This window comes from Canis aureus, chromosome 13, assembly GCF_053574225.1.
Source record: "Canis aureus isolate CA01 chromosome 13, VMU_Caureus_v.1.0, whole genome shotgun sequence".
Lineage (NCBI taxonomy): Eukaryota > Metazoa > Chordata > Mammalia > Carnivora > Canidae > Canis > Canis aureus.
Genome location: NC_135623.1, coordinates 11,284,127 through 11,298,339, shown reverse-complemented (window position 1 = coordinate 11,298,339; position 14,213 = coordinate 11,284,127). Strand labels below are relative to the sequence as shown.

General features: G+C 44.2%; 1 protein-coding gene across 1 annotated transcript in view; it reads right to left on the bottom strand.

The window, feature by feature from the left end:
- INPP5B (inositol polyphosphate-5-phosphatase B) overlaps nucleotides 1-14,213 on the bottom strand; it is a 51,176-nt gene that overhangs the window by 13,227 nt on the left and 23,736 nt on the right. The window contains 6 exon segments of the mRNA XM_077844692.1: nucleotides 1,501-1,688; nucleotides 2,499-2,615; nucleotides 2,964-3,078; nucleotides 4,864-4,965; nucleotides 6,259-6,426; nucleotides 8,237-8,336. Of these exon segments, the coding sequence (XP_077700818.1) occupies nucleotides 1,501-1,688; nucleotides 2,499-2,615; nucleotides 2,964-3,078; nucleotides 4,864-4,965; nucleotides 6,259-6,426; nucleotides 8,237-8,336 (790 nt within the window).

The window sequence follows — 14,213 nt, the reverse complement described above, 5'->3', positions numbered from 1 at the left end:
GCCTTGAGTTGTCCTGGACTGTTTTACTCTTGTGTGGTTGGAAAGATAGTCTAATAAGATCTAAAAGCAAGACAACCATTTACCTCGTTCATGGGAAGAGGCACAAAAGATTAAGTATCGGGAATAATGTCAATCGCTTGGGGGCCCCAAACCAGATGATGCCATGATGTCGCCTCCATGCACATGACAGTCCACAGAACACACTCTCAGCCTTTGTTTCCGAGCTGAGTTCCTCCGAAACAAAGCTCAACCTGTACAGTGGACTGGGCCTCACCCCCACTGTATCATCGGTTGGCTCTTTTTTGCAGAGAGTGACGGGTGTTTTATCACACCTGCTGCTTTCAGAGAAGGGCTACTGAGCATTCCCAGATGACAGCGCACAGCCCACAGACTCCAGTACTGCTCTGTCTGAAGCCAGCAGCCAGGTCTTTAGAGAACCCGCACAGCAGTACACACACACCAACATAAATGCATCCACAAGCTAAAAGCGGACAAGCTGACGTGCAAGCGGCAACCTCCCCAACTAGGATGCTGGAGGTTCAGCAGAACGGAGGACACACTCCCTGCTAAGTTCCCTGGAGAAGGAAAGCCATCCTGTCAGCTTCCAGAGCACCAGCGAGCTCAAGACAGTTCCACCACCGCAGCAGGCGGGATGAGGGCTTGCATCTGTGTACTCCCTGGCAGACACCATGGCCTCAGGGGCTTCTTCCTTTTTCTAAAAGAGGTGGCACAAGCTTCAAGTGTTACCGTGAAGTTTGAAATTCTAATATGCCTTGAATTGAGACATACTGAACGTTTTAGAGATAAACGAAACAAAGAAAACAGAGATTAGCACAAGATGCTCCAAGCAGCTGTAATTCCGGCTTTGTGATGCTGAATCAAGAGGTACAAAAGACTGGGATCCCTGGGTGGCGCAGCGGTTTGGCGCCTGCCTTTGGCCCAGGGCGCGATCCTGGAGACCCGGGATCGAATCCCACGTCAGGCTCCCGGTGCATGGAGCCTGCTTCTCCCTCTGCCTGTGTCTCTGCCTCTCTCTCTCTGTATGACTATCATAAATAAATTAAAAAAAAAAAAAAAAAAAGAGGTACAAAAGACTAAGTGAGGGGAGACTACTCTGTCCGGACCTCAGTGATATATGTTTCTGGAAAGAACAGACATGTAATATCCTAAAACATAGTTCTAAAGCATGGATTTGAGAAGCTCGCTCTTTGGTTGCTTTCCTTGTGATGTTTTATCAAGGTGGGCCCACATTAAAAATAAATCTTATACGTTTTCTGAAGGCAAATGATGTGTGAGAGAGACTCTAGAGGGCTGCCCGATGGTTAAGTTAGGAAATGGAACGTTTCCACAGGACGTCCTATCGGCATGTAAGCGAGGGTGGGCTAGAGTTCCCACTCCGGCAGCAGGAGGCCTCTTCCAGTCGCCTCCCTGACAAAGCAGAGAGGCCCCAATCTGCATGGCAAGAACAGCCAACTGCTCGGGCTCCAGGCCCAGACTCACTCGTGCTTGCTGATGGTGAGAGGGGGAAGGCTTGGGTCAACCTGACAAAACTGCATTCGAGAACAAATGTCTTTATAGTCCTGGTTCCTCCTCTCATACTCCTCCGTGTGGGCTGCCAAGTGAGAGTTCACAACGCAGATGCTGGTGTTGTGGAACTGGAACCTGATGGCCACTCCTCCTTTGTTACCCTACAGAAAAGAGCCCAAGAGCATCCAATTCACCGCTTCAATGCATCAGTCATTTAAATCCGCACACTTTCAACATGTTTTCTCTTCAAAATAATCCTGACTGCTAAGTGAGGCAGTGTTATTGTCTGTATTTTATTTTATTTTTTAATTTTTTTTTTTTTTTAGAGGGAGAGGGAGAGAGACAAGTTCTAGCAGATTCCCCACTGAGCGTGGAGCCCGACGCAGGGCTGGATCTCACCTCCCTGAGATCGTGACCTGAGCCGAAATCAAGAGTGGGACACTCAACTGCTTACCGGACTGAGCCAGCCAGGCGCCCCTACTGTCTGTATTTTAACAGGTAAGAAAACAAATCCAAAGCAGAGTGACTAGCCAGTCAGTGGCGAAGCCGAGTCCACTTTTCCCTAAATCACAGGCAAACCACATGCTTGCCCTTTTGCACAGGAAGCTAAGCTCTTGCAGTCAGACCCAAAAGCAGGACTTTAGGAGCCTCAAGAAGAGGAAATTACAAACCTATTATTGTCAGCGTTCTTTCTTTATCTTGGTTTCCCAACAGTTTCTGCAACTGATTTCACGGGTGAAATGGGCAGATCAACTAGAGGCTCTGGTGTGGAGTGGACACAGGGATATGTGCTATGTCAGCCAACAGCTCACTAAAACACGACTTCTAAGTGGTCCGCTCAATCTGGCCTTGCTTGAGGGCACCATTCACCATGTCACACCAGCACCCTCACTCTGGGACCCACGCAATAACGGTATCCTGAGAGGCAGGGTCAAAACTGTAGGGATCAAGCATACCGACCAGAAACTCACCATCCTCCCCATGATTCCTGTCCCCACGGTCTCAGCTTCCACCTCGGAGATGTGCGCTGCATGCTCCTGTTTGACATACAACAGCAGCATAATCCCCACCAGTCGGATAAGCTTCACCTAGACAACAGAGCCATAACGTTCTGGTCACGGCATTAAATAGAAATCCAAAACAGGAATAAACACCCCAGAGGAAAAGTGGTCTTGAAGCTGGCTGAGGATGCCAGTGTGTTTCCTTCTCCACAGTAGGACACAGGGTAGTCACCTGTGCAGCTCACCACGCACACGTGCAACGTGATAATCCCAACAGCCCACCAGGGCCCAGACCTGCATCTTTCTGATCCAGAGGCACCTCTTCTGGAGGACTTGAAATTGAAATAATTAGAACTGGCTTCTGATAAAGGTCATGGGTCTTAGAATTTCCCTGTGTGGCAGCATAAAATTAAGGGTCACTGAACGCGCTCTTACCTTTGCATACTTGGCGTCTGGATGAAGACCTTCTGATACAGCTTTAAACCACTCTTCCTCCTTGGGGGTATCATGGAAGAAAAAGGCTTCTTTGCTCAGATCGAGCTCCTGGAACCTGTAATAAGCAGCAAGCAGTCAGAAAGTAGAGAAAAGTAATGTGCAGACCATGTCCTCGGGTTGGGTTGGGTGCGTGTACAAGTCTAGCTTCCCAGCGAAACTGCAGGGCACTCAGAAAAATAAAAACGTGGAACCGAGCGACTAAATGCTAAGGAACTACCAGCGCTCTCCTGAGCCGCCCCCACTTCCTCTCCATAACCAGCCTGCGAACCAGTTACAAGTGTCTCCATTTTACACCCAGGACCGCTATTTCACACAAGGACCAAATGGCAAACCGGGCACCAAGCCTAGGTCTATATAAATTCCAGATTTCTAGGCCCTTCCCACTTTGCCACACAGGCTTCTTGGCTGCCTCCTCCCCATAGTGCCCAGCACAGTGGTAGGAAGATAACATGCATGGAAGAAAAAAAACAGGAACGCCTGGGTGTCTCAGTGGTTGAGGAATAAATAACATCTTTTTAAAAAATAAATAAAATAAAAAATAAGAAAAGCCCCACTGGTCAGTTTTGTTTTTTTTAAAGATGTTATTTGGGATCCCTGGGCGGCACAGTGGTTTGGCGCCTGCCTTTGGCCCAGGGCACGATCCCGGAGATCCGGGATCGAATCCCACGTCAGGCTCCCGGTGCATGGAGCCTGCTTCTCCCTCTGCCTATGTCTCTGCCTCTCTCTCTCTCACTGTGTGCCTATCATGAATAAATAAAAAATTTAAATAAATAAATAAATAAATAAATAAATAAATAAATAAATAAATAAAGATGTTATTTATTTATTCCTGAGAGACAGAGAGAGAGAGAGAGAAAGTCAGAGACACAGGTAGACGGAAAAGCCGGCTCCATGCAGGGAGCCTGATGCAGGACTTGATCCTGGGACTCCAGGATCACCCCCTGAGCCAAAGGCAGACGCTCAACCACTGAGCCACCCAGGCGCCACTTATTTTTTATTTTTTTCTTTATTTTTAATTTTTTTAAAAAGATTTTATTTACTTATTCATGAGAGGCACAGAGAGACAGAGAGAGAGGCAGAGACACAGGCAGAGGGAGAAGCAGGCTCCAAGCAGGGAGCCCGACCTCAACCCCGGGTCTCCAGGATCAGGCCCCAGGCTGAAGGTGGCGCTAAACCGCTGAGCCACCCAGGCTGCCCCTACCACTTATTTTTTAAATCTAGCCTTCCTGGGGCACCTAGGTGGCTCAGTCGATTAAATGTACGACTTTTTGTTTTCGGCTCAGGTCGCGATCCTGAGATCAAGCCCCGAGTCAGGCTCCATGTTGGGCACGGAGCCTGCTTGTGTCCTCTCTCTCCCTCTCCCTTTGCCCCTCCTTGCTCATGCATGTGCATGTTCTCTCCCTCTCTCTCTAAAAAAAATAAAATAAATAGTTTTAAATTAAATAAATAAATAACTTTTAAGATCAATTACGTAAATTTAAAAAAATAAAATAAAGCTAGCCTTCCTTCCCTGGCAAAAATATTTTTGCTTTGTGACACAACAAAGTGTTGAATGTCTAAGTGATAAAAGTCAGTTCAAGGTGTAGTGATTTTAACAGAAGGTTGCACTAAAAATGAAATAATAGCATTTAAATGCCAGGCACATCACTTTAATCATGCCAGAAATTTGTTTACTATGAGGAAGAGCATCAAACAGAGAAGCAGCTGTTATTAAGCACATGCTCAGTTTTCGCTTCCTTCACCTGCTGTGAAGACTCAGTGATACATTCATGTCCCTATCCTTCCCACGCCAGCTATACTTTCCTGAGATGCAGAGGCAACCGAAGAGAGAAGCACTCACCCCACGCAGTACACATCTGGGGCCTGGATGCCATGGCTTAGCCAGGGCTGGAGGCCTTCTTTGGGGGACTGGCCGTTCACATTGTATGTTCCCACAAAAAACCTGTCAACAAAGAGAATTGATCAGTCACTTGGGAGGACTACAGGGATGACAGGGGAAAGAAAGCATCCTGTGCCGACTTTGCCCAGTTTCGGTCTCCCTGCAGCAGAATTTTAAGACGTAAGAAATGTCACACCTGGCCTCAACTGAGGACTGTGGCACCAAAGGGTGACTTGCAGTCTGCCATGATATCTGTTGCTTTTGTGATAACTTCAGACACCATATGCCTACTGTGAACATTCCCACTTAGCTTTGACAGCCATTACAGAGCCATCACCCAAAAATGATTCCTTACCCTGTGTGTGCTAGGGAAATGAAAGAAAAATATAGGAAGTACCTTAGTAATTATCTTTGGAAGCAAAGCAAAAGCAGTGTTCACCATAACTGACTATTTATATACCTGAAAGCAATGTCATTTTTTGTCACTGATTTAAAAAGACCTAGCTGGGGGTCCCAGGGTGGCTCAGTCAGTTAAGCGTCTGTCTTTGGCTCAGGTCAGGATCCCAGGGAGCGGGGATCCTGCTTCTCTCTCTCTCTCTCTCTCTCCCTCTGCCTGCAGCTCTCCCTGCTTGTTCTCACTCTCTCTGTGTCAAATAAACTCTTAAAAAAATATTTTTTAGGGATCCCTGGGTGGCGCAGCGGTTTGGCGCCTGCCTTTGGCCCAGGGTGCGATCCTGGAGACCCGGGATCAAATCCCACATCAGGCTCCCGGTGCATGGAGCCTGCTTCTCCCTCTGCCTATGTCTCTGCCTCTCTATCTCTCTCTCTCTCTGTGACTATCATAAATAAATAAAAATTTTAAAAAAATATTTTTTAATTAAAAAATTAATTAAATAATTAAAAAATAATTTAAAAATTAAAGGATTCTAGAAGAATCCTGTAACATCTATTCATTTAACTTCCAGTAATCTTGTCTGGAAAGATTACCAAACACTAACTTCATTGCACTAGCTTCAGTTTAAATGACTTTCTTCAGAGGCCCAGAATGACTAAGAGATACACAAATTCCAGGATATCATTCCTTCTCCTGTCCCATATATCTCTTCAGATGTTGCTGTAACTATTTGCAAGTTGTATGACTCCCACTATATCATGCCTACCCCTGTGCCTGGCCTGCAAACGCACAGAATAAATGGCTGCTCATGAAGAAGTGAAATGAAAGGATCATTTAGAGAATGACAGGAGAGATTCTATAGAAGGATTTGCTTCCAAATCCAGGGTATGCAGGGGGAGTGCTTATATTTCAGAGAGCTGAACAATCATTTTGCTTTGAAAACAGTCTGCCCAGTTAGCTACCTGAAGTTCTGGATATACGTATAATCCTCTTCTTCCTGCACTAGACGTGATTTCACGATTGTATCTCGTAGCCCGAACTTCTGCATGGATAAAATATGTGCCTTGTCTGTTACTGTGATAGTGGAGGAGCGAACCATGTCGGTGATTTCAGACTTGGATTTATTCTGTCTAGAAAAACAAACAGATACAAATTTATTATATTCTGATGAGTCCCCCCATGACAAAATACATGAGCATGAAGCTGGAAGTTTCCAAACAGAAGTGTCTGAGTCACGGAAGACTAACGGAGGCCAAAGTCAAATGTGTTTACTAAAAAAACACTGTTTCTTTGTGAAATTAAGTAAACTTCTGTGTTGTTGATTGTATAGCACATTGGTCCAGAGATTTTTCTGATAGAGATCTCAGATCAGAGGGGACCCTCACATTCTGACCTAATCCCTTCCTTTTCCAAATAAGAAAAATGAGACCAAACATCATCAATGATCCACCCAGTTGGATGGTGGCAGAGTATGGATTAGAATAGATTTGACAATACTCTTTTCAGACTCTACTGCCTCATGTATTGAGACTATAAACTACCCAGATCCTTTGAATTGACAACTCTACTATATCTCTATTCCACAGGAGTAACCTGAAATAAAAGAAGAGCAATGAAAATTTGTATTTCATTATTATTTGTGTAGTTTTAATAGTCAAATTAAAAATTATTTAAATGCCAACATTTAAATTTAAACAAAATTTAAAATTTCAACAGTTATCTAACAGAATCTTAATAATAGTGCAAGAAACTTTTGTTGAAGGTTACTTAATGAATTAAGATATATAAAGCACTTGCAACAACTTCTGGCACTGAATAAAGACCACATAAGTATCTGATAGTATATCATCAAGCACATACTAATTACAACTATGTAAACATGTATCTAAGTCTACCAAGAAGGCTGAAGTGAACTGAGAGCCATAGATCTAGTTACATTTAAAGTTCAGGGCTGGGATCCCTGGGTGGCACAGCGGTTTAGCGCCTGCCTTTGGCCCAGGGCATGGTCCTGGAGACCCGGGCTCGAATCCCACGTCGGGCTCCCGGTGCATGGAGCCTGCTTCTCCCTCTGCCTATGTCTCTGCCTCTCTCTCTCTCTCTCTCTCTGTGATGACTATCATAAATAAAATAGAAATAAAAAAAATTCTATAAAGTTCAGGGCTTGTTCCTTGCTGCTTAAGTGCATAATTAAAATATTGACACAAACAAGCAAGTTTTTGTCTTGACCAGATGATTCTAGCTATGAGCAGTAGGGGGCACTGGTGTACAGACTAAATATAATAGCACGTGGGGGGGTGGGAGTAAATAAAAACAGAAAAAAGAAGTATCTTCAGAATTAGGAAGCTCCTAAAAGAATGGAAGGGAGAAATAAAAATGTTTCTAATCTTCTACATTTCTAAGGTAGAGTTAGACTGCCAGTTTCAAATCCTAAATGGGCTACCTGTTAGTTCTGGATCTTGGGTAAATCATATAAAGTCTCTTCTTTATCTGTTTCTGTAGCTATAAACCAGAGAAGATAATGGTACCCATCTCTTAGGTTAAAATAAGATAATTCTGGGGGATCCCTGGATGGCTCAGTGGTTTAGTGCCTGCCTTCAGCCCAGGGTGTGGTCCTGGGGTCCCGGGATCAAGTCCCGCATCGAGCTCGAGTCCCACATCAGGCTCACTGCGTGGAGCCTGTTTCTCTCTGCCTGTGTCTCTGCCTCTCTCTGTGTGTGTCTATCATGAATAAAAAAATAAAATCTTAAAAAAAAAAAAAAAAAAGGATAATCCAGGTAAGAGCATGGTACCTGGAACACACAGCAAATGCTCAGTAAGTGTCCAACATTTCTTGGACCACCTACCCTGGGGCAACTTACATCATGCACAGTAATGGTCTCAGCTCTATACTGAAGAAAACTTCAGCCCTAAGAAGTACAAATGAAGGGAGGGCTGCATTACCTTGGGAGCAAACTGTCTGGTGTATCCTGACCCCAAGAGCTGGCAGGGTCCCCAAGCAGGCCTTTCTTATCCGATCTGGAATCATCAAAGTCAGAAACACCTAAGGGGAGGGGAAAGGAATGAAAACATGCTTACAAAGACTTTAACATACAGACCACAGCTTCTCCAGTTATCTGGGAATCACTGGTTGTGCACATCGTGCTTGAAAGCATAGGAAAGGCTGATGGTGGTGTGCGGGTGAAGCTCCCAGAGCACTGAGAGAGGGCAGAAAAAAACAAGCATTTCATCCAGAGGTCTACACTTGATCTTAGCCAAAAGGCCGAGAAGCGATCATCCAGAGGTCTTTACTTCTGAAAACCCAACCATCCCAGCTGATCTGACTCCCTTTCCTTAGAGACAGAGTGCACTGCAAAAAAGAATGAAACTATGCATTCTGCAGACCTAAGTTCCATCACCAGCTCTACTATTTATTGACCTTCTGACGCCAGACGAGTCATCCAACCTTTCTCCATCTTGGTGACTTGACCTGTCTTGCCCTTCTCACAGGTTTATTGCAGGGATCAAATAGTTGATATGTGAGTAAAGCACTTTGGAAGCCACACAGCATATTATGAAATATAAGATAGGGATCTCATTCCCATTTACTCCAAGTGGCACTTCATGTTCAAGGAGGAAAGAAAGAGGCAGGGGTCAGAGATCTGACGCTGGAAAGGGTCTAAGTGCTCTAGAGAATGGGAAGCGCTTGTCATGGTCAACAAATCGCCTCAAAAACCAAACAGCAGACCAAGGACTTTCAAATAAATACATACTTCGGGACAGTTGTAAAACCAAGATAAACCTGAAAAGGAAAATTAATCTGCCAATAGTGTCTCTGCTGCTTAAAAGCCAAATCTCTTGTCCACGGAAAACAGCATGGAGAGGCCACGGAAAGGGGCTGCGTCAACGCACGCGTTACGGGGAGCACTGGAGGCATGAGCCATCACGAAAGAATTCTGCCCTGAAGATTATTACTAAACATGGATTTTTCAACCATGCATTCACAGAAACCAGAAAACACACACACGCTAATCTGATACATGAAAATAATTTCATTTCGATACCTCCAACCAATCACCCAAGGCCTTTCAATTTTGTTCCCTGAATGCCTCTTAAGTCAGTATATCCCATCCAGTGTGACCCTACTAGCCTACGTTACCAACGTCTCCTTGGAATGACTTGGAAAACCTGAACTAATCACCTGGCCTCCTTTCAGAATTAATCTTCTGACCCCACCATCTCTGACCCAATTTCTACACTATGGCTGGAGGATTTTTTGAAAAAGGAAGGCTAATCCCATCACTTAAAACCTTTCGAAAGCTTCCCATTGAATAAACCCAAACCTCCTGGTATAGCTGTCAAGTCTCCCTCCAGTCCACCCCACGTGTCCACCTGCAACTCTCACCACAGGCCTCTGTCTCCCCACTCCCTTAAATGCCATAGTAAGTATATTAAAGTTACTGCAGCTATACTGTGATCCCATCAGAAACTCACTTCCTCCTTTTTCATTTTGCTTTACAGGGCTAACTCCTCCCCATCCCAAGGCCAGGGGTCAGCAAACTTTTCTGCAAAGGGCCAAAGCAATAATGTCGGAGGCTGTGCAGGCCATAGAGTCTCCGTCACAGCGATTTGACTCCACTGTCATAGTGTCAAAGGAGCCATGAGTGTGGCTGTGTTCCAGTAAAACTTTATTTATGGACATTGAAATCTGAAGATTACAACATTTTTACATGTCACAAAATATGAATCTCTTTTAATTCTTTTCAAACATTTAAAACCATAAAAACTATTCTTAGCTCACAGGCTATAAAAAAGCAGGCAGTGAGCTGGATTTGGCCCATGGACTGACTGTACTTAGCCAAGCCCTGCTGTAGACCATCTCAGAGGTCACTTCTTCCAAAATGCCTTCTCTAACTCCCCCCAGAGCAGGTTAGACGCCCTACCACTGGTGTTCCCACAGCTCCCTGTATGTCTCTCATTATAGTCTCAATTGCTGTGTATTGTAATGCTTGTCCCCCAGTTAGACTCTAAGCTTTCTGAGGGCAAGGCTATGTCTGATTTATTCATCATTGCACCCCCAACATCCAGCACACCAGCCAGCACATGATAAGCAGTTCAATCACTCAACAATTCAACAGAAAATACTGAAATGAACACTGATTCCTTATGTGTCATATATAAATATGTAACATCTAAGCTCAAGCCTGTTAACATTCTTTTGGAATGTTGCAGGTCATCTTTCCATTATCTTCAGCATACAACAGAAATAAGACAGGCAGAACTAAGAATGCCTGGGTGGCTCAATGGTTGAGCGTCTGCCTTCAGTCCAGAGCGTGATCCTGAGGTCTTGGGATTGAGTCCCACATCGGGCTCCCTGCATGGAGCCTGCTTCTCTCTCTGCCTGTGTCTCTGCCTCTCTCTGTGTGTCTCTCATGAATAAATAAAATCTTGAAAAAGAAAGAGAAAGAGAAAGAGAAAGAGAAAGAGAAAAGGAAAGAAAGAAAGAAAGAAAGAAAGAAAGAAAGAAAAGAAAAGAAAGAAGAAAGAAAGAAAGAAAGAAAGAAAGAAAGAAAGAAAGAAAGAAAGAAAGAAGAGAGAAAGAGGGATCCCTGGGTGGCTCAGTGATTTTTTTTTTTTAATTTTTTTTTTTATTTATTTATGATAGTCACAGAGAGAGAGAGAGAGAGAGAGAGGCAGAGACACAGGCAGAGGGAGAAGCAGGCTCCATGCACCGGGAGCCTGACGTGGGATTCGATCCCGGGTCTCCAGGGTCGCGCCCTGGGCCAAAGGCAGGCGCCAAACCACTGCGCCACCCAGGGATCCCTGGCTCAGTGATTTAGAGCCTGCCTTTGGCCCAGGGCATGATCCTGGAGTCCCAGGATCAAGTCCTGCGTCCGGCTCCCTGCGTGGAGCCTGTTTCTCCTTCTGCCTGTGTTTCTGCCTCTCTCTGTGTCTCTTGTGAATAAATAAATAAAATCTTTAAAAAAGAAAGAGAAGGAAGGAAGGAAGGAAGGAAGGAAGGAAGGAAGGAAGGAAGGAAGGGAGGGATCGATCCCTGGGTGGCTCAGTGGTTTAGAGCCTGCCTTTGGCCCAGGGCATGATCCTGGAGTCCCAGGATTGAGTCCTGCGTCGGGCTCCCTGCGTGGAGCCTGTTTCTCCTTCTGCCTGTGTCTCTGCCTCTCTCTGTGTCTCTTGTGAATAAATAAATAAAATCTTTAAAAAAGAAAAAAGAAAAAGAAAGAAAGGCAGAACTAGAATAGGTTGTTTCTAGAATTCTACAACCCCGTGGTTAGCTAAATTCTTTCTAAGAACCAAATCCCCAATTGCTTGTTTTACTCTCACTGAACTCTAAAGCTTTAGAGAACCAACATACCTGAGTTAGTGAATGGCATACTGGGACACCTGTTAGAATGCTAAAATCCAAAAAGCCGACAATACCAACTGCTGGCAAGGATGTGGAGCAAAAGTTAACTCTCATTCATTGATTATAAGAATGGAAAATGGTACAGATCCTTTGCAAACAGTTTGGCAGTTTCCTACGAAGCTAAACATAGTAGCTTCCATATATGATCCAGCATATATGATCCAGCAATCACATTCCTAGATATTTATTGATTTGAAATTTTATATCTATATAAAAACCTGCACATAACTCTTTATAAAAAGATTTATTCATTTGCAAGAAAAAGAAAAAGACAGAAAGACAGAAAGAGCACAAGCAGGAGGAGAGGTAGAGGGACAAGCAGGTTCCCAACTGAGCACGGAGCCTGATGTGGGGCTTGATCCCAGGACTTGAGATCATGACCTGAGCTAAAGTCAGATGCTTAACAGACTCAGCTAACCCAGGCGCCCCTACAGCAGCTTTATTAATACTCATTAAAAACTGAAAGCAACAATACATATTGCTAAGTAAAAGAAGTCATTATGAAAAGGCTCCATGCTGTAGGATTCCGAATATATAACATTATGGTTGAAGCAAAACTCTAGAGGTGGTAAACAGACCAGTGGTTGCCAGGTGTCCAGTGGGTGGGTAAGGATTAAGTAAGTGAAGCACAGGGGACTTACTAGGGCAGTGAAACTATTCTGTGAGAAGCTGTAGTGGTGGATACATGACACTATCTATAGTCTTCAAAACCCATAGAACTTTATAGCCCAGAGCAAGGCATGCAAATAAATTTTAAAAAAAAATCAGGGATCCCTGGGTGGCGCAGCGGTTTGGCGCCTGCCTTTGGCCCAGGGCGCGATCCTGGAGACCCGGGATCGAATCCCACGTCGGGCTCCCGGTGCATGGAGCCTGCTTCTCCCTCTGCCTGTGTCTCTGCCTCCCTCTCTCTCTGTAACTATCATAAATAAATAAAAATTTTTTTAAAAAAATAAATAAATAAATTAAAAAAAAATCATTTTGGAGGTCAGGGGATCCTGCAGTGAAATCCAGAAAATGACAAAAGAATCTAACTATATTACAAATGTATGAAACAGCCTCACTGAGGGGGAATAGAAGAAAAAGGTGCTGACCTAAGGAAATTTGAAAATGCATGGAATCTGCAAGATTAAAGGCAAAATGAACTGTACGCAAGCACTATACTCTAGCTGATAATACTGCTTACCACAGGGATGTGGATTAACAATTCTGAAGCTGCTATATAGGGATCCTGGAATTTAACACTTAAAGAAAATGGATAGTGGATTGTGGGCACCAGGTTTCTCATTGTTGGAATGGGAGATTCCAGATAAACAAGGGGAAGAGGCTAGGATGATCCATGTGGTAATGGATTAGAGTTGGAGATATCAGCATGAGTTCATGTTTACTTAATATGGATACATACGGTTACATAGAGAAATATAGAGATACACACATTTAAGTAGACACACTTACATCTCCTTGCTCCATAGGCTAACAGGGCCTAGAAGCAAGGACACACCAGTAGCAAGGACCACTCATTAATGCCCAATCTTGGTTTCCAATACCATTCTCCAATAAAAAGAACCAGGGCTCCTTGAGATATGGTTATTTTAGGACTGGGGTAGGAAATATAGAAGATGGAGTATTTTCTAGCGCCAGAAAACAAGTACTAAAAAAAAAAAAAAATCTCCCAAAATAAAAATACAATGATGGGGTACATCATATGGACACAGGAGCCAACCAAAAAGGCTCCAATGGTCACAGCGGTAACAATTTCAGTAAAGAAATAAAGCAATAGTGGATTAGAATTCAAAATATAAAAGAAATATCCTTGGGGATCCCTGGGTGGCTCAGTGGTTTAGCGCCTGCCTTGGGCTCAGGTCCTGGGATCGAGTCCCGCATCGGGCTCCCTGCATGGAGCCTGCTTCTCCCTCTGCCTGTGTCTCTGCCTCTTGCTCTCTCTGTGTCTCTCATGAATAAATAAATAAAATCTTTAAAATAAATAGATAGATAGATAGATAAAATATCCATCCATACTGCTATAAATAACTGAATAAAAAAATGGAATAGACAAATTTCCAATTTCCAAATTTCAAATTTCCAAAGATGAGGAGCCTAACTCCCCATTATTCTACTGCAACTGCTGTGTGTTAAGGATACCGACTACCTTCATGTTGCCAAATGCAGCAGTTAGTTCCCGGTTTTCAGCTAAGTCCACTCCAACCTCTTCGGCAACACTTGATCTATAGACACCACGCTCTTCCCCTGTAAACGCTTCCCTTAGTTCTTGAAGGCTCCTTTTTATCTCCATGCACCCCATGCCCCACCCCCAGGAATGAGTCTGGGCCAAGGCCTGGCACTAGGCCGCTTCTCCACTACACTCTTTCCCAGCTAGGTGATCTCACTTGCTCTCACAGTTTTAAAAACCACCTACCCCATGCTGACTAATCCCAATCCCCATGCTCCAATCTTTCACCTGAGCTCCAGATTCCTATATGCTGCTTCCCCCCGCTTAGGCTTCTTCAACTCAGTAAATAG